Source organism: Erinaceus europaeus, chromosome X, assembly GCF_950295315.1.
Source record: "Erinaceus europaeus chromosome X, mEriEur2.1, whole genome shotgun sequence".
Classification (NCBI taxonomy): domain Eukaryota; kingdom Metazoa; phylum Chordata; class Mammalia; order Eulipotyphla; family Erinaceidae; genus Erinaceus; species Erinaceus europaeus.
In genome coordinates, this window is record NC_080185.1 from 60,360,921 (window position 1) to 60,385,752 (window position 24,832).

Consider the following 24,832-nt stretch of genomic DNA (forward strand, 5'->3'; position numbering starts at 1 on the left):
GCTCGCTTCATTCCTGTCCCACATCTTGGAATCTGAGTCTATGCCCAAAGTTTGGCGTCATGCGAAGATTATAGCAGTTTTGAAACCAAAGAAAGACCCAACACTGGCCGCCAACTATAGACCAATTTCTCTCCTCTCTGTGTGTTACAAACTCCTTGAGAGGCTGCTTCTGTCACAAATTTCTCCTCTTACAGAGAAATTCCTATCACCCGCCCAAACTGGTTTCCGCCCAGGAAGATCTACCTGCGAACAAGCCCTGGCCATCTCAACTTACATTGAAAATGGATTCCAGAAGAATTTAAAGACGGGTGCTGTCTTTATTGATCTCACAGCAGCCTATGACACGGTCTGGCACAGTGGTCTCCTAGTCAAGATCTCAAGATGCCTGCCTCCATGGGTGGCCAACACTATATCATTTCTTCTCCAAAACAGAAGATTCCAGGTGCATCTGGGTGACAAGTCTAGCAGATGGAGACTTGTCTCAAGTGGCCTCCCCCAGGGCTCTGTTCTGGCTCCTACGCTATTTAATATTTACATCAATGACCTCCCAGAAACTTCTTCAAGGAAGTTCATCTACGCCGATGACATCTGCTGTGCAACTCAGGCATCGAAGTTCGACATCCTCGAGGAAACACTCATGAAAGACATGTCTCTGATATCTGATTACTGTAAAAAAAATGGTGACTAATCCCTAGCACTGCAAAAACGGTATGATCTGTTTTCCATCTACACCATGCCTCGGCCTTGCATGAGCTTAATGTGCAGCTTGGCAATATGAGAATCCGGCATGAAGCCCAGCCAGTCTATCTTGGCGTTACTCTCGATCGCACTCTGTCATTTCACGAACATTTCATAAAAACTGCACCAAAGGTGGGCGCGAGGAATAACATCATTGCAAGACTGGCCAGCTCCTCATGGGGCGCGAGTGCTTCCACACTACGATCATCATCTCTGGCATTATGCTATTCCACTGCAGAATACTGTGCCCCAGTATGGTTCCGTAGCCCCCATTTCCACTTGGTCGATTCCAAATTATATTCCTCCATGAGGATAATTTCTGGAACCATCCGTTCCACGGCTTCCAGTTCTTAGCAACATCGCCCCGCCAGATATTCATCGGGATGCGGCATCATCTAAGTTCATTTCCCACGTCTACGCTCGACCAGACTTGCCAATATACGCCGATATCTTTGCCCACCCTGTCCAACGCTTGATGTCTCGTCACCCAATCTGGTCCCCTACACCTACACTGAACTTCTCTGTTCCAGTCTCTTGGAAACAGAGTTGGCAGTCAGCTCAGGTAAAGAACAAACATCTCATCACAGACCCCTGCAAGCGTCAACCTGGCTTTGACCTAGCACGTTATGATTGGGCCCTCCTCAATCGCTGTCGAACAGGCCATGACCGGTGCACTGCTATGTTCCATCGCTGGGGAGCCAGAGACGACCCGAACTGGCCCTGTGGCTACAGACAGACTATGACCCACATAGTCAACGACTGCCACCTCTCCAGATTCAAAGGAGGTCTCGAAACTTTACATCAGGCTCAACCTGACGCTGTTGACTGGCTACGGAAGAAGGGCAAATGCTAGAAGAAGAAGAAAATTGATCCTCAATCTTGCTAATTCTGTTTTCAGTCCCATTTGTTCTATTCTCTCTCCCCTCTTCTGTTCTCTAGTGTTCCACTACTTTATTACCCTGTTCTGATACTGTTTTGTTTTTTCAGCTGTTTATGTTCTTAGCTTAGCCATTTCAGTTTTCAGTTCTCTAATAACCTTGAGATATTAGTGTTTTCTTCCAGAGTTTCATTTGTTGTTTCTGCATTTCTGATGATAATTCTTTCAAACTCTTTACTCACTTCTGTGACTATTTCTTTAACTAGCATTGACCTCATAATTCTGTGCTTCAACCTTTGGGGGCTTCTAGCTGGACTTTTTCCCTGGTTTATTTCTCAAATATTTCTTCTTGTTGCTTTAGCCATTCTATATAGTATGTTATGAGGTCCCTCTCTCAGTTCTTTTCAAATTACTGATCACTCTTGCCTGGATTGACTTGTTTCTAAGTAAGGTACTTAAAGAGTGCACAGTTCTGGAAATTAACAGTTGTTTCAATATTATTTCAATTCCTGAGTTGTAGCACAGTGGCTGCTAAAGCTTCTTTTGTTCTAATACTAGGTCATGTCATTCTTTGGATTCACTCTATGAATGAAATTATGCAAAATTTGCAATGCATTTATACCTTTCGGTAAAAGTGTTCATAGCATGATTACTTTCCCCACAAATTTTTGAAGGTAATTATTAAACCCACCTGTATAAATAAATGACCAAAAGTACTCAGGTATGGGTTTCTAACATTTCAGACAGGATATTAAAATGTAGGTACACTGGGTTCAAGTTGTTAATTTCTGCTCATGGAAATAGAAACACCTCAAAACCTAACCATCAGGTGAAATATCACTATTAGTATTTATTGAAGTAAAGAGGGTGATTAATTGTAATCTCAGAAGTAATGAGAATAAGGTAATTTTATAAACAAGGAAAACCTAAACAATAATAATTTGTATTTACATATGATCTCACTCATAGATGGAAATTAAGAAATAAGGAAGGAAAGCGAAAGAACAAGGTGAAACTTGTGAACTTGGTGTGGTCTGTTATAGCTTAGTCAAGTGCTCAGGGGGAGGGGAGTAGAAGGCAACTGAGAGAGAATTGGTAACTCAGTGCATGACAGTGGAAAAAGATTTACATGGGATTGTGTGCAGATGTCTACCATGGGAAGATAAGAAATTGTACTCCTATGACAACCGTCTTCAAAGACTCTTTTGGAAAAAAAAAACTAAAATAGTGTTTAAAATTTCAGTTTCTTGGATTATAAAAAGACTATAAAGCATATTATTTATTTTTATTTATAAAATAAAAATAGCAACAAGACCATAGGATAAGAGGGGTACAATTTCACACAATTCTAACACCAGAGTTCCATATCCCATCCCCTCCCTTGAAAGCTTTCCTATTCTTTATCCCTCTTGAAACATGGATCCAGAGTCAAAACACTTTTAAAAGCAGAAAATACAGAGGAACTCTAAGAAATAATTCACTTGTATTAGGCATTAGAATTATGGATTTATTATTTTTCATTTTTTATATTTGTTTTACCTTTTGTTGCCCTCTTTTCATTGTTGTTGTAGTTATTATTGTTGTTGTTACTGATGTCATCATTGTTGGATAGGACAGAGAGAAATGGAGAGAGAAGGGGAAGACAGAGAGGGGAAGAGAAAGATAGACAACTGCAGACCTGCCTCTCCGCCTATGAAGCGACTCCCCTGCAGATGGGGAGCCAGGGCTCGAACTTGGATCCTTATGCTGGTCCTTGTACTTCATACCATGTGTGCTTAACCCATTGTGCTACCTCCAGCCTCCCCGATTTATTATTATTATTTTCATATCACTGAGGTTTCACTGTTTTAGTCATGTTACATGACCATGAGATACAATACTTGCCTTATGCCTCTCTCTTCATTGATAGTGTGACTCTCCATTCACAAGAATCAAAGAGTGATGTCAACTCAAGTTGAACTGGAAAAACAAGTTTTTTTATTAGACTCCTTACATTTTTGAGTCTGGGGTGCTTACATTAATGCTTCGGACTCCATAATACGCACTGTGGTTCTCAGATGTAGTTTTCCTCCATAAATTTAATTATCTTTTTGAAGGCTTCACTCATGCCCATAAATAAAATCCTGGTGAATTTCTGGATAAAATATTTTAAGTCAAACTTCTAGGGTGTTGGAAGATATATTATATATGTGTGTGCTAAAATGTGCTATTGCAGAAGTCAAGATAAGCAAAATAAGCACAGAGCTCATTAAGAAAAACCAAATGGTGTAGATGTTAGCATTTCAATTATGGGCGAATTTACAGATTTCACAGAATGGCCTGTTTGATATATGTCATTATAAAATGCAATGCAAATTTACAAAGAGTACCATATGATTAAGGCACCTGATTCTTGTTCCTTACCTAGTAAAGTGATAAATTAACAATGTTCAACACATAAGTGATTGTAAGAGGCAATCTTAGTACTTTCTAGTCATAATTTACATACCTAGTCATTTAGGAGAAATATAATAGTAAGTAGTTTTTCCGAAGCCCATTCCATTTTCTTTTCTTTTTTTTTTTCCATTCCATTTTCTATTCTGATCTACCACAATTGTTTTCTCACCAAGGTACAGGAAGGACACATGGAGAGCATCCTGGATACAGCATATGGTACTGAAACAGCAAGCTGATTGGTCTTTAGAAGTACTTGACAGTGGTAAGATATCAATTATTGTCACAAGTATATCAAAAAAATTCCCCTCCTACTCTATTGGAGAGACAATGTATTTAACCATGATAACTACCTCCCTATTAAAAGCAAGTAAATTTACTTGAGAAACAAAGTGTCATGCTATCAGGCAAGTGAAATTAAATGCTTTGTTATACAGTGTTTTATAGTTGTTGCTGCAATTAACTTTAAAACATGGAACAAGAACCTGCTACTTTTCTTACAGACTAGGATTCCTTTATCCTACATGTGGTAAGAACTTTCTGAAGCCTATCCAAGGTAGATTTGGTCTAAGAAACTCTAACATCCTGTCTGATTCCTATGAGGTTCAAAATGTCCCTTCAAATTCGTAATTTCATATCTAAGAGTAATACTGTAGAATGACATAATATTTTCATGTTTGTTTAAGGACTCATCATACTGTTTTCCATAGGAATTATACCAGTTTGCATTCATATCAAAAGTGTAACATAAATTGATCCTGAAATTCAGAGCATATATTATTCTACTCTTTAGACTCCAAGAAAGCTGTAGCAGGTTCTGGTTATCAATACATTAGCAATCACCAGTAGAATCACCCTGATAATTAGCTCGAGTTCTTATTCCACAAGGCTAAGTGTTCTCCCAGGTGGAATTGAGAGAAAGAATAAAGAAAATATCCTCCAAAAGGTTGAAATTCTCAGTGTTCAGAAATTTGCCTAATCTCTTATGATTTCAAGATAATTGTGTCACCTGAAAATCTCAAAAAAATAATTTCCGAGATGTTACTAGGCAATATCTTCTTATTTCTCCAAAGCTAGAAGGCAAAATCATTCTAGCTAGGAAAAAAAATGAACACTTCTCCTCTGATTTCAATGACAATTGACATTATAGTACACTCATAAGACTGTGCAGTCCCAAAGAGAACAACAGTTTACAAGTACTAAATCAAGAAGACAAATAGTTTAATTATTTGAGAGTTTGCAGTTGTGCACAAAACAGGTGGGAAAATGTTCAGTGCATCAAGAGATTCTTGGACGAAGTAAGAAATGAAAACAAACACACACAATTGCAGAAAGGATATTTATATGCTGTTTCTTCTTCTTCTAGCATTTTCCCTTCTTCCGTAGCCAGTCAACAGTGTCAGGTTGAGCCGGATGTAAAGTTTCGAGACCTCCTTTGAATCTGAAGAGGTGGCAGTCGTTGACTGTGTGGGTCATAGTCTGTCTGTAGCCGCAGGGGCAGTTCGGGTTGTCTCTGGCTCCCCAGCGATGGAACATAGCGGCGCACCAGCCATGGCCTGTTCGATAGTGATTGAGGAGGGCCCAATCATAACGTGCTAGGTCAAAGCCAGGTTGATGCTTGCATGGGTCTGTGATGAGGTGTTCGTTCTTTGCCTCAGCTGACTGCCAGCTCTGTTTCCAAGAGACTGGAACAGAGAATTTCAGTGTAGGCGTAGGAGACCAGATTGGATCATGAGACGTCAAGCGTTGAACAGGATCCCAGTCACTTTCAAAGCCAGCAACAAGCAGCTCCTGACAGCTTTCAAGCTTTTGGTCCTGCTCTTCAAGTCCTCCAACTTAATGTTGAGGGGCTGTCCTTTGCCAAACTTATTGGTCAATTGGTAATACAGCATCAGGCATATGTTATTTGCCTACAAGAAACACATATAGCAGTCGATGAAGCTGCTCGATTCACTATCAGTGGATTCGATTTAATATGCTATAATCTCCATCCTAAACATGGCCAAGCCATCTATGCTAAATTGTATCTTGCGGACGTTTACCATACGGCCTCTTCGACCTTCTACGACTCCATTGCTATTGGAACTATTCAGCTCGTCAACATATATAAGCCTCTCAGTGCCTCACGGGATAATGAGGTCCTGCCTAGCCCAAATCACCAAGACTAGGGATATTCCTCCACTCGTGCTGACGGCTCTATCTTAGCCGTCTGGGCTTCAGTGAATGACCTCTCCCTATTATACGATCCCAAACAGCCAGGCTCTTTTCACAGTGCTAGATGGAATAAAGACTCGTCACCTGACCTGTGCTGGATTATCCCAGTCAACGGCCAAGCCTTTCCCGCTACGAGACAAGTTCTCAAGATCTTCCCGCACAGTCATCACCGCCCAGCTATCATCCACATTGGTCTCCAGCTCCCACTGATTCTGTGCTCGGAGAAACTAAGATGGAACTTTCAGAAAGCAAACTGGCGTCTATTCAGTGATCTTACCAACAAATCTATTCCTGCAATTCCAATTAACTCTATCCCCTCTGAAGATTCCTACAGGTGCTTCCACCAAGCCATCTTCAAAGCAGCTTCCCAAGCTATTCCTCGTGGGAGACATGCTAACTATACACCTTGTCTTGATGCTGAATACGAGCAACTACTAAAGCAATATGATGAGTTTGGCGACCCAGATGTGGCTGACCATCTCATTGCCTCCCTGGATGCAGCACGCCAAGCCCATTGGCAACAACTCACGGAAAGTCTGAACTTCACCCACTCAAGTAGGAAGGCTTCTTCATAGTCTGGGTGCCGGTAGCCAACCCTCTCCCGTCTCCCATCCTGTATCTCCAAACTCAGTGGCCAGTAACCTAACTCAAGTTGGACGTGCTAAAATTGACCCAGTCTAGAAAAGAGAAATTTCCCATGAGTGGTCATCCCACTTCCGTTTATCTTGTCTCCCTTTACACTGTCTGAACTGGAAGACGCTTTGAAGAGGGTTAAACTGGGAACGACTGCTGGCTATGATAACATCACCCCAGAACTCATTCTTAACCTGGGTCCCGCGGCAAAGAAGTGGCTCACTACATTCCTGTCCCACATCTTAGAATCCGAATCTATGCCCAAAATTTGGCGTCGTGCAAAGATAATAGCAGTTTTGAAACCAAAGAAAGACCCAACACTGGCCGCCAACTATAGACCAATTTCTCTCCTCTCTGTGTGTTACAAACTCCTTGAGAGGCTGCTTCTGTCACAAATTTCTCCTCTTACAGAGAAATTCCTATCACCCGCCCAAACTGGTTTCTGCCCAGGAATATCTACCTGAGAACAAGTCCTGGCCCTCTCAACTTACATTGAAAATGGGTTCCAGAAGAATTTAAAGACGGATGCTGTCTTTGTTGATCTCACAGCAGCCTATGACACGGTCTGGCACAGTGGTCTCCTAGTCAAGATCTCAAGATGCCTGCCTCCATGGGTGGCCAACACTATATCATTTCTTCTCCAAAACAGAAGATTCCGGGTGCATCTGGGTGACAAGTCTAGCAGATGGAGACTTGTCTCAAGTGGCCTCCCCCAGGGCTCTGTTCTGGCTCCTACGCTATTTAATATTTACATCAATGACCTCCCAGAAACTTCTTCAAGTCTACACCGATGACATCTGCTGTGCAACTCAGACATCCAAGTTTTATGTGCTGTAATAGCAACTTTCTCTTTAGGGTCGAGAGAAGAAAAGCTTTTCTCTGAATTCAACATGAACAAACAAGACAGACTAGTGGTTAAAAACCAAATGCAGTGGAGTCAGACTGCCTGGATTAAAACCAACAGTATTTATACCTCGTTCCCATATTAGAGAGCTACCCTCTTCCTTGATCCAGCTTTCTGGTCCTTTTTACAGCCATGACATCATCTCCCCAGACAATAACTTGGATCTACCTGCATATCAGATTTCAGGCTTAGAGGAAAAAAGAAAAAGGAAAAAAAAAAAACTAATATAGCCGTAGGCCCTTTGGAATATAACTAAAATATACCTACTAGCTATCTACAAAATGCAGAACCCCCCAACTCTTCATCTGCACTATTCCAGCCTTTAGGTTCATGATTGGTCAACAATTTGTTTGGCTTTGTATGTTAACTCTCTTTTCAACCATTAGGTTCCAGATGCTAGCATGATGCCGACCAGACTTCCCTGGACAGACAACCTCACCAATGTGTCCTGGAGCTCCGCTTCCCCAGAGGCCTGCCCCACTAGGGAAAGAGAGAGTCAGGCTGGGAGTATGGATCAACCAGTCAACGCCTATGTTCAGCGGGGAAGCAATTACAGAAGACAGGCCTTCAACCTTCTGCATCCCACAATGACTTTGGGTCCATACTCCCAAAAATAATAATAATAATAATAAATCGAACTACTCTCTTAAACCTAGCCAAAACATCTAGCCTTCTTGTGCCTCGATTTCTTCATCTAAAATGGGTATATCAATAGCACATACTCTGTATATTTTTTAAATACTATTTGAATAGGTATTTTAATTTTAACTTAAAATAATCAAATACCCAACTTTAGAATTTGCCTTTATATCTAATGTATCTTAAAGGAACTGCAGTTCCCATCATATTAAATTCCCTACCTACTGTGCATTTTTGTGGGGCAGAAATGTTCTATTTTTTATGTAAAAAATATTTTTGCAGGAGTGTCAGATACTTCAAGAAAGGTCACAGGTGAGTTATTCAAAAAAAAAAAAAAAACTCTGACCCCACATTCAATGGGTGTTGGAGTGTTACGGCTCTGTGCCAAATATTTGTAGAGTGAACTCACTCATCCCCATCACTCTGACTGGAAGCACACTTACACCAGGAGAAATGTTCTCCTGTTACCCTGAGGAACATGCTTCCCTTAGGCTGGCAGAGTTAGGCAGAGACTATTCATTTCCAAGAGTGTTATTAATTGTTTTGACACCTGCTTCTGGAATCTGCACTTTTTGGTGTAAACAAGTGATTGGTTTGGGCTGAGTTTTGCTCACCTTAAGATGATTAGAAGAAGCAGTGCCTTGGTAAAACCACCTGTGCAGCAACTCTTCCCAATAGCCCCTCTGCACCAAGAGCATACTTTTCTCACTGTTCCCACAACCCTATTCTTTTATTTAATGAGAAAAAAAGAAACCTGTCTTTTTTTTTTCATATTCTCATCCCAGCTGGTGTTTATTCCCTCTCCTTCTCCCTCCACCCCCACATAGGGTGAAAGCAAAAATAAAAGTGGTTTCTATGCAGTTGAAAGAATAAATGTGGCCAAGTTAACATTTTGGGTTGGAGGGGTTAGAGAGGAAGGGGAATTTAGGGAAACTGCCACGATGCCTTTTGACCTTAATACAATCTCCCTGACGTTCCACAAGTTTTGTGTTGCGATATTTAAATGTTCCCATTTTTCAAGGATTCACTTATTCATTTACAAGAAAGCAACAATTGGAGCATCACTCTGGTATATTCAGTTCAGGGGATCATTTTTAGAAGCTCAGTCTTGTAAGTCTTACACTCTACCTCTGCCCCACCACCTCCTGTGTCATTATTTTCTCCTTTTTAGTATACACCCTCAAAGGTCAAAGAAGTGACTTCTTTTACACTGTAATTCTCTGCAGGAATAATCATGGTAATATTAGTTAACAATTATTGAGTGCTGATTATTATGTAATTCACTCCTCACATTAACACTCTAGATTCATACTTGTGATTTCTTTTTGACAGATGCAAAAACTGAAGCTGAGCAATGAAGTGAGTTGTCTAAATCCATGCAATGAGTAAGAGGAAGTGGCTCCAAATCACATAGACAAGCATCTCTCAGACTGATTGATTTGTTCCTTCTTAGGTCACATTTGAATCTGTTAGAGAGAGTAACTTTTCAGAGAACAGTCTAAATCTACTCTTTCACTGGTGAGTAGCTTATAAAAGATGCCCTCTATGACTATAACCCTGTCATGACTAGGAACAGCATAGATACTCCTTAGAACTTTCATAATAGGTAAGGAAATGACCATTAATTCTGATAAAGTCCCTCTCTTGTTGTGTGTTTGACAGTGAAAAATGTCTATAAGCCTGGCAGAGTCATTCTGTGTTTAGAAACAGCCCTTCTATGGGGAGTAAGCCTAAGCCTTTCCTGCCAACATAAAATGAAGAGAAACACACAAAAAAGCAAATTTCTAAAACCATTTTAAAAAGGGTAGATTAAATTTAGTGTTACTGAGAGTTGAGGAACTCAACAGCATGTTCTGGAGCAGACCAATAAGTTTCACAACTCATACTCTGCCAATCTCCTCCGTAAATACCCATGCTATTCCAGGCCTGCTTCCTCTATGGAGCAGATGCCACCAATCTCAGAACATCTTGGGGGGTAGAGATGTAATAACAACATTTTTCTGTAGGGTCAAGAGAAGAAAACCTTTTCTCTGAATTCATCGGGTAAAAGAGACAAAAGACCAGGCAGTGACCACATTGCACATTCATTGAAGGTTTTATAGTCAGAAAAGTCCCATTGCATACATGTTTGTCTCCTCTTAAGCATGCATTCAAGTTATTGCCGTACCAATTTTTCATAGCAGGGTCATGCAACTCCATATGGTGACTGTACAGGTCCCAGGCCGCAGAGATATTTGAAAGAATAGAATTGGGATTTGAACTCCTATTAGCTGATACAAAATCCCTGCAGTTTTTTTAATAGTACCACTTAAAGACTAGGGCTTTGATTCTTAGCTTTATTTAAGTATGACAGCATATTCCGAGACACTTAGGAATGTCCCATATTCAGCATAGATAACTAAGGAACTGGTACATAATTTATAGGCTCCCTGAGATGGTATATTCTCTTGCTTCATATGGTTCGGATATTTCTGAGACATATATAACCCAGATATCCCTATTTCAGTCTCTAGATCCAGTCCTCTTCCCTGCTGTCCTGGAGAACATAAGTGCCTCACTGTGTACATCTGTGAACATATATCCCAATTGACTTAGTAGTTATAGTCCATCTCATCAGGCTTAAGGTTCTTTAGTATATGAGTCTATCTCTCCAGGAAAATGGAAAGTTATTATGTGTTTTGTACCCAAAACTATGATGACCATATGCAAGTTGCATATAGACTCTCAGAAAATCAAGAACAAAGTAGAAGAGTTATAATGAATATAAAACTTTAATCTGCTTAGTGAGAACCTACCATATTGCAGGAGTCATATGGGCTAGGACATTCATTTAATCTCTGAAAGGTTTTATAATATTTTATACCAAATATTCATAATAAGTCAAGGTCTAGAGCAGAGAACCCCATTTTTTCAATATCAAGACTATTTTATACTCATAAAAACTATGGATAAGGGCCAGCTGGTGGCAGACTTTGTTGGGTGCACACATTACAATGCATAATGACCCAGGTACAAGTGCCTGGTCCCCACCTGTAGTGAGGAAGTTTCATAAGAGGTCAAGCAGTGTTGCAGAAGTGTGTGGGGCTATGTGTAAGCTTGATAGAGCTTAGGTAGAACTCCTCCCATACTTGAATGGAGGTCTTAGAAGATACCCTCTTGTTAGTCTCTCTCAAACGAGGTGAGCAAAGGGGAGTATCCGTCTCTCAGACTAAGTTCTTTCCTTCTTGACTCTCAAGACCACAGAAACCTCAATACCCCCTTCCATTAACTGAAGGCCACATGACTGCCTACTTTAAGATTCATTTACTCAAAGTTCACCTCACCTTCTGATCACAGAAGAGAACACACCTTATCACACACTCCATCATACACCTCAGACCCCAGACAAGAGAAATTGCAAACTACATGGCCTTTGGATATCCATCTTCTATCTGTCTCACCCTACTTGTTTAACCCCTATGTTTCTCTCAAATACCTTTGGATAATTAAGTTGCTTGCGTCATGGAGAATAACTGTCTTGTATCATCAATTCTTGTCATACCAGCCCCCTACCATAGGGGCAAGCTGACCTTTAAGAAACCTGTAATTTCTGACATGTTTTAAATATGCTCTTTGTTTGGTTTTCTATTTAAACTCTTGCCCAGCTGCTAATAGAGGAGATTTTGAGAGCACATCATTTTCTCCCTGGTGTCTCTGCTTCATTTAGTCTCTTGAGCGAGCGAGAGAGAACTGGTTGGTTGTCTTCCTGCTGGTGTCACCCCACCAGAAAGCCGACAGATGTGTGTACATGTATCTATCCCCCTTTCTGCCTCGCTATTCCCTCTCAACTTCTCTATCTATAAAAAATAATTATCATATATTTTTAAATTATATGGATAAACCAAATCTGCCTTGGGGAGACATTGGTTTATCCAGTGTTTTCCAGATTTGCTTCCCTTTCAGTGACGGTATAAAAACAAAAATCCCTGATGACAAATGTTAAAACTGATATATATATTTTTAAGAATCTAATAATGGACCAACAAAACAGATCACTTGGACAGTGTACTCATTTGTAATATATGTGATACAGGTTTGATACTAGCTCCCTCCTCCACCTCATTAAAGGAAACTTTGGTGCTGTGGTTTACTTTTATTATCTCTGCCTCTCTGTCCCCATCTTTATATAAAAAATTCAGTAATACAGATACACTCTCCACCAAGTAACCACCCTGCCCCGTGGAGACCCCCTCATTCCAGAATGATCCACCTTCCAACAATAATAAAAAAGAGAAATCAAATACTATGAATCATGATGATTTGTTGAACATTTACTCTATATTCATATAGTGTACTCTTGCTTTATATACAATAATTAATTCAATATTCACAGTAATCTTTATGGAGCAGAGTTATTAGTAAGTACGACCAAGGTCACCAGACCCATAAGTGATGATACTAGAACTTAACCCAGGTTTCCCATCATATTTCATATTTCAGAACCTGAGCATAGCACCACAGAGTTCCCCACAAATAAAGCTCAAAGCTGTTACAGTTACTGAAATGCAAAAAAAAAAAAAGAAGAAGAAGAAGAAGAGTCAACTGATGAAGTACCTGGATCCAATGTAAGCATAAAGACAAATTAGTACCCCTTTCATCATCAGTGTCAAAGGGTCTTGGAGTAAGGATTTTGGGAGTTCAATGATTAGATATCCTCCATGGTTGCCATTGGGTAGCAGTAACTAGAGACATAATGTCCTCCTTATAATCACTATTTCTGTCAAAGTCTGGTAGTCTCATGCATAAAATACCAAATAAATGGGAGCTCCTTGTTACACTCAATCACTCTTCATTGACTAATGCAATAGCTAATGCACTAAACCTGAAGCCCCTGGATGGTTCTGACACAATTTTGTGGAAGCCAGAGTCCCTCACTGGTGATCTGTAATTAGTAGTTGATGCGGCCACTTATTTTCCTGTCATTTCAGAGTGAAATATACAAGACACTTATTTCATTTTACCAATTTGCAACTTAGGAAACATAGGCAGCTGCTGGGTTTATGCTTTACCCTCTTGGTTAGACCTCATTCTGAAATATTAGTGCCATTTGCAAGACAGAAGCTGCAGAAACCAAAGGACCCCTTCACTACTAGCCTCAGTGACATCAAATCAGTTAATGGAATGAAAGAAGGGGGCATGTAAGGATCAGACCCTAGGAAAATGCAAAACAATATCTCAGTCACTAGTGTCGGAAAACAATTGTTTATTGTAGTCTGACATAAAGACTAATCAAATAGTAGCTTATGCTCATTGAAAGTAGTAAATATGGTGAGCATGTGTTTCCCATGTCATTAACTCATTACTCACAACAGCAATATGACAAAGGCAGAACTATTCTCACCTTTACAGACGATTATTAAATAACTTGTTCTGCTTTATACCTTAATGCTTTTCAGCCACCAAGTTGCAGATGCTACCATGATGCCAACCTGACTTCTCCGGACAGAGGACCTCACTAATGTACCCTGGAACCCCACCTCTCCAGAGCCCTGACCCATTAGGGAAAGCTAGAAATAGGTTGAGAGTATGGATCAACCTGCCGACTCCGATGTTCAGCAGAGAAGAAACTATAGAAACCAGACCTTCTGCCTTCTGCACCCCATAATGACTCTGGGTCCATATTCCCAGAGGGATAAAGAATAGGAAAAATTTTAATGGAGGGGATGGGATACAGAGCTCTGGTAGTTGAAACTGTGTGGAATTGAACCCCTTCTATCCTATAGCCTTGCTAATATTTTTATTTATAAATAAACTTAAAAAAAGAAAAAGAAAGTGAGTCAGAGAACTTAAGTGGTTTTACTAAAGTTAAACTAGTTTTTAAATGCCAAAGCTGGGATCTGAATCCCAGTAGTCTGATACCAGAACTGCTTTCACATCATATACTCATTCTTTTGACTGAGGAAATTATTTGTGTGTGTGTGTGTGTGTGTGTGTGTGTGTGTGTGTGTGTGTGTATTCTGCTGCTACTTGTGGAATCCTAATTGAAAAGTCATTCATTAATTCAAGAAAACATTGCTGAGCCCATTATGTGTGCCACAAATTATGCCAACACTACAAAACTGAGGACAATGAAGGGTGGAAAAGTCCCTACCCTTTTAAACTTTCAGTCTAATGTAGGAGACAGGCATTCATAAAAAAACAAAATCACACAATCTAGTGTGAAATCACAACTGTGAGAGGTAAATACTGAAGCTAGGTAATAGGGACTTTGTTGTTGAAAGGGTAGGGCTGCCACTGGAAATATCTCCCTGAAGAATGACTACCAAGTTACAATCTCAAGGGATGGGAAAACAACATCCCACACAGAAGTGACAGAATGTGAAACCAGTTCAGTCCTCACCCTTCAATTTTTTTTCCTTGACAGTTGTATTGCTCATATTCTCTGGCCTCAGTTAGAGTTAGATGGTTCACTTTATCACGATGAGATAAACATGACAAATCTAAAAATAATTGCTTCATTTTGTGTTTTAGGCAGTCTGGTTGCTTATAAAGATTTATAGCTTAGAGATTACATTTTTCTCTTAATGATCAAAGATGAGTGTGTCAATGAAGACTAATTGTTCCAACTGTGGCTTAATTTGGCCTCTACTTATGAACTGGTTCTGAAAGTTCCCCATGACAAATACATGAAAACAAATGTGAGGGAGAGAGGACCAAAATATCACTCTATCACATACAGTGCCAGGAATTTAATTATTTTATAAAAGTATCTGGAACCCACTAAACCTTCCATGCTTCTTAACTATTATTCTTTATAAACCCGTTTGTTTTATGTCATGAGGATAATTAGACCACTTAATAAAGACATTTAATGTTAGCTATGTTTCTCTCTGATCACCTCAATTACATAAGGAATTACACATTCACACTCTCTCATTCAGCATTGTTTATAACTTTTGCTACAAATAGTCCACTTTAGTACTTGTATTTTTTTTTAGTCTAGGGTCTCTAAAGAATTTTCTCTTTTCTCCATTGTGATACTCATAAGTATATTTCAAACATTTTTTAATCAAATGCAATTAAACAATAGATATTTCAGGACCAGGAAATGATTTCCACTATAAATTACGTATTGTGCTATGCATAAGGCCTCAGATTTGAATACCGATTCCACATGAAGCACCCTGGATAGCATAGGGTGTATCTCATGGATGGTAGAACACTGATATCCTTGTTTCTCTTCTTTCTGACTGTTTCTCCCTCTGTCTTTCTCTAAAACAGGAGATGAAAATTCTGATCCTTCTCCACCTGTAGGGGGAAAACTTCACAAGTAGTGAATCAGGGCTTCAAGTGTGTCTCTGTCTTTTTCCCCCTGTCTCCCCCTCCCCTCTCAATTTTCATCTGTCTCTATCTAATAAATAATTTAAAAAAGAAAAAAATGCTGATCCTGGTGGCCTGGAAAGTTGTGAAGTAGGTAGAGTGCCAGAGTTCCATGCATGAGGAATTGATTGATTGTATCAGACACTACATTCCGGACACTACATGTATCAGAATGATACTGTAGGCAGTCGGGCAGTAGAGCAGCGGGTTAAGTACACATGGTGCAAAGCACAAGGACGGGCTTAAGGATCCCGGTTAGAGCCCCCAGCTCCCCACCTGCAGGGGAGTTGTTTCACAAGTGGTAAAGAAGGTATGCAGGTGTCTCTCTTTCTCTCCTTCTCTCTGTCTTCCCCTCCTCTCTCCATTTCTCTCTGTCCTATCCAACAATGACGACATCAATAACAACAATAAAACAACAAAGGCAACAAAATGAAATAAGTATTAAAAAAGAATTATACTGTTTTTCTCTCCCTCACTTTTACTAATAAATACTTCAATATTTACAGTAAGTTTCCTATAAACTCATGAAATGCAGTAGGAAGTAAAATGCAAACACTGAAGGTACATTTTTTATTCCTCTTAAAAGAGCCATACTGTGTGCCTACAGTTAAACCCCAAGGTTAAGGCTATCTTTATTTTCTTTTTTTTAATATTTATTTTATTTATTTATTCCCTTTTGTTGCCCTTGTTGTTTTATTGTTGTAGTTATTATTGTTGTTGTCGTTGTTGGATAGGACAGAGAGAAATGGAAAGAGGAGGGGCAGACAGAGAGGGGGAGAGAAAGACAGACACCTGCAGACCTGCTTCACCGCCTGTGAAGCGACTCCCCTGCAGGTGGGGAGCCGGGGTTCGAATCGGGATCCTTATGCCGGTCCTTGTGCTTTGCGCCACCTGCGCTTAACCCGCTGCGCTACAGCCCAACTCCCGGCTATCTTTATTTTCTCTGGATGCCTATAAATCAGTGAGAAAAATATGAATCCTTTATTTTTGTTCTGAATTAACCATGTTACTGATTTATAACTTAATAGCTATTCCCCAGACTACTTACTGATATAGATTACATCCTAACAAATGCACTACCTATAGACATGTGATTAATACACTGATCTATTAGACTAGTATAATAATATAGAAGTAATCTACTTGGTTAGTGGAAAAATTTTTAGGGAACTGACCTTCTTTTTTTTTTTTTAATTTTTTTTTAATTTTTTATTTATTTATTCCCTTTGTTGCCCTTGTTGTTTTATTGTTGTAGTTATTATTGTTGTTGATGTTATCATTGTTGGATAGGACAGAGAGAAATGGAGAGAGGAGGGGAAGACAGAGAAGGGGAGAGAAAGACAGACACCTGCAGAACTGCTTCACCGCCTGTGAAGCGACTCTCCTGCAGGTGGGGAGCCGGGGTTCGAACCGGGATCCTTATGCCGGTCCTTGTGCTTGGGAACTGACCTTCTATGCTAAATGGAAAGTCTTTTGGTTGTCTCCCTGTCAGTAGAAGATATTCTATTTTTAAGCAGGAGTGTTGAGTAAATGTTATTTTACTAGTGAGTTCTTTATACAAATAATGTCTTATCTGGGAAAGATTAATGCATAATTTCATCTGATTCAAATATGGCTCACTGTAATGCATAATTCCATATGCTTAAAATGTGGCTCTTCACTTTTTTGAAAAGCAGATACTCTTGTTTGAGTTATTTTTAATTACCCTTTAACCATTCAGAATCATTATGAGAATTAAGACATTTAGTATTCTCCAAATATAGTTATTAATACCAGGAATTACGTTTTGCTAATTACTTTCTGTTTCTTGAATTTGGGTCAAATCTGCATGGAGCACACATCCCCAAATGTGCCTTATCACTTTTTAAGTCCTCATGCCCTGTTATGTGCTGATCAGTTAAATGGAAATTTTAACATACAGATGCTTGTACTTAGCATCTGTCAGTAACCTTATGATTAATGATGCTGGTGTTGACTAGCATGTCCAAACATCATAAGGCTTGACTAATGTTTTGATCAAATCTGAACAGAGTGTTTAAGAGCCTCTCTTATAGACAGCTAGAGGGTAGGAAATAATCACATTGAACGGAGATCCCAAGTTCTTGCAAGTTGTGGTGAAATCTTTCTGAATATTGATTCCTTTTGCTAATAAGCTCGGAGGTTCAAAGTAGGAACCGAAGGCCATAGATCCCCTTCTCCTCTTTCAGACAAACTGCACTTCTCTTCCTTTTAAACAGACAGGATTATGAAACAGAATTTTGTTAAAGCTCTGTTACCCCCATGACCCCTTTTTCAAGGCTTTGTTATTAGCATTAACTTAAATTCCCTCTGCCAGAACCAAGTTTTCAAATATATTACACTCAGCTTTTCCTCCTACCTCATCCTAGTCATATTTTTAAAATGATGTAATGTGTATAATTTTGTATCTTAGGGTGAGGCTTTTTTTTTAAATTTTTTATTTAAGAAAGGATTAGTGAACAAAAGCATAAGGTAGGAGGGGTACAACTCCACACAATTCCCACCACCCAATCCCCATAACCCACCCCCTCCCATGGTAGCTTTCCCATTCTCTATCCCTCTGGGAGCATGGACCCAGGGTCGTTGAGGGTTGCAGAAGGTAGAAGGTCTGGCTTCTGTAATTGCTTCCCCGCTGAACATGGGCGTTGACTGGTCGGTCCATACCCCCAGTCTGCCTCTCTCTTTCCCTAGTATGGTGTGTCTCTGGGGAAGCTGAGCTCCAGGACACATTGGTGGGGTCTTCAATCCAGGGAAGTCTAGCCAGCATCCTGGTGGCATCTGGAACCTGGTGATTGAAAAGAGAGTTAACATATGAAGCCAAACAATTTGTTGAGCAATCATGGATCCCAAGCTTGGAATAGTGGAGAGGAAGTGTTAGGGAGGTACTCACTGCAAACCATAGTGTAATCCTGCCTTCAGGTATATATTTTACAGTAGTTTATGGATACGTGTGCACATAAGCTCTCTCTCACAGAAACTGGTGTATATCTAGGTTATGGGACTTTGTTAGAAAGTGAACTACCTGAGATGAAATTAGAGTGTACTATTAAAGGAAAGGTCTCACCCGAGTAATGAAGCTGAAGGGTTGTCATTCCACACGTGAAGTCTCTGGATACAGTCTGAGGTGAAGCATGTTGAGATGGCAATCATTGCTTTGGTTAGGTTGTGATCGGCGGATGCAATATTATTTGGTTTGGATTGGGAGATGCATACGGGAAAGTGGGCCCTATCCAAGGGTGCCAGGACTGGGGGAAGTAGGGGCTCTATAGTGAAGATGTGAGGTTCCTGCTGTCTTAGGGTTCAAAAAGACAATCAATAGTTAATATTATTATCACATTATTTGTTAATTGGGTTAACTTTGAAAAGTCCCTTTGTTATGGTTTGCTGTACAGTACCCAGTATCTTGTATATAGCTGTGCTATTGGAAGCTTCTAATCTACTTGGTCTAGGCTTTTGAGAGAGTCCGCATATCAAATACGTAGCCTATATATTAAAAAGATTCAGTTTGTCTTTTGAGAAACTTTGAGACATACAATTGACTTCCCCCTCTCATATTAATTAACTACTGATTTATATGTCTACATTTTGCTAGGAGTGTACATAAACACCATTCCCACCAACAAAGGACTGTGACCCATCCCTCCCGCCCACTCCCACCCCCACTGTCCCAGGAAGCTACATGTCTACCCCTCACCACTGGGTTTTTACTTTGGTGCCCTACTTACAATTTGATCAGGTCCTGCTTTTAGTTTCCCTTTCAGATCTTCTAAGTCAGCTTCTGTTGATGAGTGGGATCAATCCCATACTCATCTTTATCTTTCTGACTTAGTTCACTTAACATAATTCCTTCTAGCTCTGTCCAAGATGGGTCAGAGAAGGTGGGTTCATTGTTCTTGATAGCTGCATAGTATTCCATTGTGTATATATACCACAGCTTTCTCAGCCACTCATCTGGTGTTGGGCACCTGGGTTGCTTCCAGGTTTTAGCTATTATGAATTGTGCTGCTATGAACATAGGAGTACACACCTCTTTTTGGTTGGGTGTTATGGAGTCCTTGGGGTATAACCCCAGGAGAGGAATTATTGGCTCATATGGAAGGTCCATGTCTAGCCTTCTGAGAGTTTTCCAGACTGCTCTCCACAGAGGCTGTACCAATTTACATTCCCACCAGCAATGTAAAAGGGTTCCTCTGTCCCCACATCCTGTCCAGCATTTGTTGCTGTTGTCCTTTTTGATGTATGCCATTCTTACAGGAGTGAGGTGGTATCTTAGTGTTGTCTTAATTTGCATTTCTCTGACAATCAGTGACCTAAAGCAGTTTTTCATATGTTTGTTAGCCTTTTGGATCTCCTCTGTGGTGAATGTTTTGTTCATTTCCTCTGCCCATTTTTGGATGGGGTCATTTGCTTTTTTGCGGCTAAGTTTGCTGAGCTCTTTATTTATTTTGGTGATTAGTTTCTTGTCTGATGTCTGGCATGTGAAGATCTTCTCCCATTCTGTGAGGGGTCTGTCTGTTTGTTTAATAGTTTCTTTGGATGTGCAGAAACTTTTCAATTTGATGTAGTCCCATTGGTTTGTTTCTGCTTTGGTCTTCCTTGCAATTGGGTTTGATTCATCAAAGATGTCCTTGAGGTGTATGTGGGAAAGTGTTTTACCAATTTTTTCCTCTAAGTATTTGATTGTTTCTGGTATGACATCTAGGTCATTGATCCATTTGGAGTTGATTTTTGTTTCTGGTGAGATAAAGTGGTTCAATTTCATTCTTCTGCATGTTTCAACCCAGTTTTCCCAGCACCATTTATTGAAGAGAGCCTCCTTTTTCCATTTAATCCTTTGGGCCCCCTTATCAAAGATTAGATGCCCATAGGTGTTGGGATTTACTTCTGGGCTTTCAATTCTGTTCCACGGGTCTGTGTGCCTATTTTTGTTCCAGTACCATGCTGTTTTGATGATGATGGCCTTATAATATAGTTTAAGGTCTGGGAGCGTGATGCCTCCATTTCTGTTTCTTTTCCTTAAGATGGTTTTGGCAATTCTAGGTGTTTTCAGGTTCCAGATAAATGATTGTAGTGTTTGTTCTATTCTCTTAAAGAAGCCTGGTGGAACTTTGATGGGTATTGCATTAAATTTGTATATGGCTCTGGGGAGAATATTCATTTTGATGATATTTATTCTTCCAATCCATGAGCATGGGATATCTTTCCATTTCTTGGTATCAGTTTCTATCTCCTTGAGTAGCGACTCATGGTTTTCAGCATACAAGTCTTTCACTTCTTTGGTCAACTTTATTCCTAGGTATTTGATTGATTTTGCTGAAACAGTAAATGGGAGTGATTTCTGGATGTCTTCTTCTTCAGATTTAGTGTTTGCATAAAGGAATGCCACTGATTTTTGTACATTGATTTTGTAGCCTGATACCTTGCTATATTGCCTAACAACTTCCAGTAATTTTCTACTGGATTCTTTAGGTCTTTCTATGTATACTATCATGTCATCTGCAAATAGTGAGAGCTTGACTTCTTCCCTTCCAATCTGTATCCCTTTGATTTCTTTCTCTTGCCTGATTGCTATGGCAAGAACTTCCAATACTATGTTGAAGAGTAACGGTGACAGTGGACAGCCATGTCTAGTCCCCGATCTGAGGGGGAATGCTTTCAGCTTCTGTCCATTGAGTATGATGTTGGCTGTAGGTTTGCTATATATACACTTCACTATCTTGAGGAATTTCCCATCTTTTCCCATTTTTTGTAGAGTTTTGAGCATGAATGGGTGTTGGATTTTGTCAAAGGCTTTCTCTGCTTCTATTGAGATAATCATGTGGTTTTTGGCTTTGCTTTTATTGATGTGATGAATGACATTGATTGATTTACGGATGTTGAACCAGCCTTGCATTCCTGGGATGAACCCCACTTGGTCATGATGAACAATCTTTTTGATGTGTTGCTCCCCGGCGTGACTCGGCACTGAGAGCCCCGGGAGGAGCTGCGGCGGCCACCGCCTCCTCTGTCCAGGCCTCGGCCTTCCTGAGCGTGGCCCTACCGCTCCCTGGGGGCTTCTCATCTTTTCAGTTTCGAAGCCGGTGGCGTCGCGGCCGCCCTGCCGGACAGTCTGAGGATTGTGGGAGTGAAGCCGGTCGGGATCGACCCGGATTTCCAGCCGGAGCTGAGCTGCGCGGGCTCCCGCCTCGCCGTGGTCAAGTTCACCATGCGGGGGTGTGGACCATGTTTAAGGATTGCCCCAGCATTCAGTTCTATGAGTAATAAGTATCCGCAGGCAGTTTTCTTGGAAGTAGATGTGCATCAGTGTCAGGGAACAGCTGCCACCAACAATATATCAGCAACACCCACATTTTTGTTTTTCCGAAACAAAGTAAGAATTGATCAATATCAAGGAGCAGATGCTGTGGGATTAGAAGAAAAAATCAAGCAGCACTTGGAAAATGACCCTGGAAGCAACGAGGACACAGATATCCCAAAAGGCTATATGGATTTAATGCCTTTTATTAATAAAGCTGGCTGTGAATGTCTTAATGAAAGTGATGAACATGGATTTGACAACTGTTTACGAAAAGACATGACCTTCTTGGAGTCTGATTGTGATGAACAGCTGCTTATTACTGTGGCATTCAATCAACCTGTTAAGCTTTACTCAATGAAGTTTCAAGGACCAGATAACGGTCAGGGTCCTAAATATGTAAAAATTTTCATCAATTTACCCCGATCGATGGATTTTGAAGAGGCGGAAAGGAGTGAACCAACTCAAGCTCTGGAACTCACAGAGGATGATATTAAAGAAGATGGCATTGTCCCACTTCGTTATGTCAAGTTTCAGAATGTTAACAGTGTAACTATATTTGTTCAGTCCAATCAAGGTGAAGAAGAAACAACAAGAATTTCATATTTTACTTTTATTGGTACTCCAGTCCAGGCAACAAATATGAATGACTTCAAACGAGTAGTTGGCAAAAAAGGAGAAAGCCACTAAGATATGAAAGATACTGGAAGACCATATTGCGATCAGATCTACAGCTCCTGGAGAATTGCTTGACTCTCAACAGAGACTGTCAATGTTCCATTCATTGCCATTACCAGTAAATCATTGCTTTTGTTCAGATGTTATCACTAGTGTTTCTGTTGTAATCTTGGTACATGCAATTGTAAATAAAAGTCACTACTTTTGCCAAGCTTAAAATAATAATAATATTTTGGAATCTATGTTCATCAGAGATATTGGTCTGTAGTTTTCCTTTTTTGTTCTGTCCCTATCAGCTTTTGGTATCAGGGTGATGTTGGCTTCATAAAAGGTGGAAGGGAGTATTCCTATTTCTTCAATCTTATGGAATAGCTTAAGAAGTATGGGTATTAACTGTTTCCTGAAAGTTTTGTAGAATTCGTTTGTGAAGCCATCTGGTCCAGGACTTTTGTTGTTGGGGAGATTCTTAATAACAGTTTCAATTTCTTTGTCTGTGATTGGTGCATTTAGATTTTGTAGTTCTTCTTGGTTCAGTTTTGGAAGTGCATAGGTTTCTAGGAATTGTTCCATTTCTTCCAGATTCTCTAGCTTGGTGGCATATAGTTCTTTATTGAAGTTTCGCAGAATTCTCTGGATTTCTGTGGTGTCAGTTGTGATATCTCCTGTATAGTTTACAATTCTATTAATTTGAGTCTTCTCTCTTTTTTGTTTGGTGAGTCTGGCTAGGGGTTTGTCAATTTTTTTTTAATCTTTCAAAGAACCAACATTTGGCTTCATTGATCTTTTGTATGGTTCTTTTATTTTTGATGTTGTTTATTTCTGCTCTAACTTTAGTGATTTCTGTCCTTCTGGTTGCTTTAGGGTTCCTTTGTTCCTCTTCCTCTAAGTCCTTGAGGTGTGTAGTAAGGTCGTTCATTTGGGCTTCTTCTTGGTGTTTAATATGTGATTGTATGGCTATAAGTTTCCCTCTCAGTACTGCTTTCGCTGTGTCCCAAATATTTTGATAGATTGTGTCTTCATTTTCATTAGTTTCCAGGAACATTTGAATTTCCTGTTTGAGTGAGTCTCTGACCCAGTGGTTCTTAAGGAGCATGTTGTTTAGTTTCCAAATTCTATGTCTTTTAATAATTTTCCGTTTGTTGTTAAAAGTTAGTTTTACTCCACTGTGGTCTGAGAAGATACTTGGGATGATTTAAATGCTCTTGAATTTATTGATGCTGTCTTTGTGGCCTAACATGTGGTCTATCCTTGAGTATGTGTTATGTGGATTTGAAAAGAAGGTGTATTCCAGTTTTTTGTGGTGGAGGAGTCTGAAAATGTCCAAGAGGTCTAGTCTGTCAATCTCTTCATTCAATTCTCTTGTATCTTTATTGGTTCTCTGCTTTGTTGATCTGTCTAAGTGTGAGAGTGGGGTGTTGAAGTCTCCCACTATTATTGTATTACTATTGATGTATTTTTGAAATTGTTTCAGTAGATGCTTAATGTATTTACATGGTCCCTCGTTGGGTGCATAGATGTTAATAATTGTTAAGTCTTCTTGGCTGATTGATCCTCTAATCATTATGTAATGTCCTTGCCTATCTTTTATTACTTTATTTAATTTAAAATCTATCGTGTCTGAGATGAGAATGGCTGTTCCTGCCCTTTTTTGTGGACCGTTAGCCTGTATGATAGTTTTCCATCCTTTCACTTTAAGTCTGTGTTTATCTTGTTGTGACAGATGGGATTCTTGCAAGCAGCATATGGTTGGGTTATGTTTTCTGATCCATCCCCCCCACCCTGTGCCTTTTGATGGGTGAGTTTAAGCCATTGACATTTATTGATATTATGGATTTAATGTATTGTAGTGCCATTGTTCTAAAAAACAATTTGTTTACTCTGATATATTGCAAGTATTATAGTGATGTTCTTGTTTATAAGAGGTCTTTTAGTACCTCTTTCAGGGCCGGCTTGGTGATAGTTGCCTACTTTAACTGTTGTTTGTCTAAGAAGGTTTTGATCCCTCCATCTAGCTTGAATGAAAGTCTAGCAGGATATATTATCC

General features: G+C 39.8%; 1 protein-coding gene across 1 annotated transcript; it reads left to right on the top strand.

Moving 5' to 3' along the window:
• Nucleotides 1-9,379: 9,379 nt before the first annotated feature.
• LOC132535882 (thioredoxin-like protein 1) lies at nucleotides 9,380-23,016 on the top strand. The gene is made up of 2 exons (XM_060183409.1): nucleotides 9,380-9,548; nucleotides 21,845-23,016. Exons 1-2 carry the CDS (start codon nucleotides 9,380-9,382, stop codon nucleotides 22,798-22,800), a joined length of 1,125 nt encoding a protein of 374 aa, XP_060039392.1. The 3' UTR covers nucleotides 22,801-23,016.
• The last annotated feature ends 1,816 nt before the right edge of the window (nucleotides 23,017-24,832 follow it).

Coding starts and splice junctions, on each gene's coding strand:
- LOC132535882 (XM_060183409.1), top strand. CDS start 9,380: ATGCCTTTTGACCTTAATACAATCTCCCTGACGTTCCACAAGTTTTGT. Junction 9,549..21,844: donor ATTTTTAGAAGCTCAGTCTT/GTAAGTCTTACA, acceptor GGCCTTCCTGAG/CGTGGCCCTACCGCTCCCTG.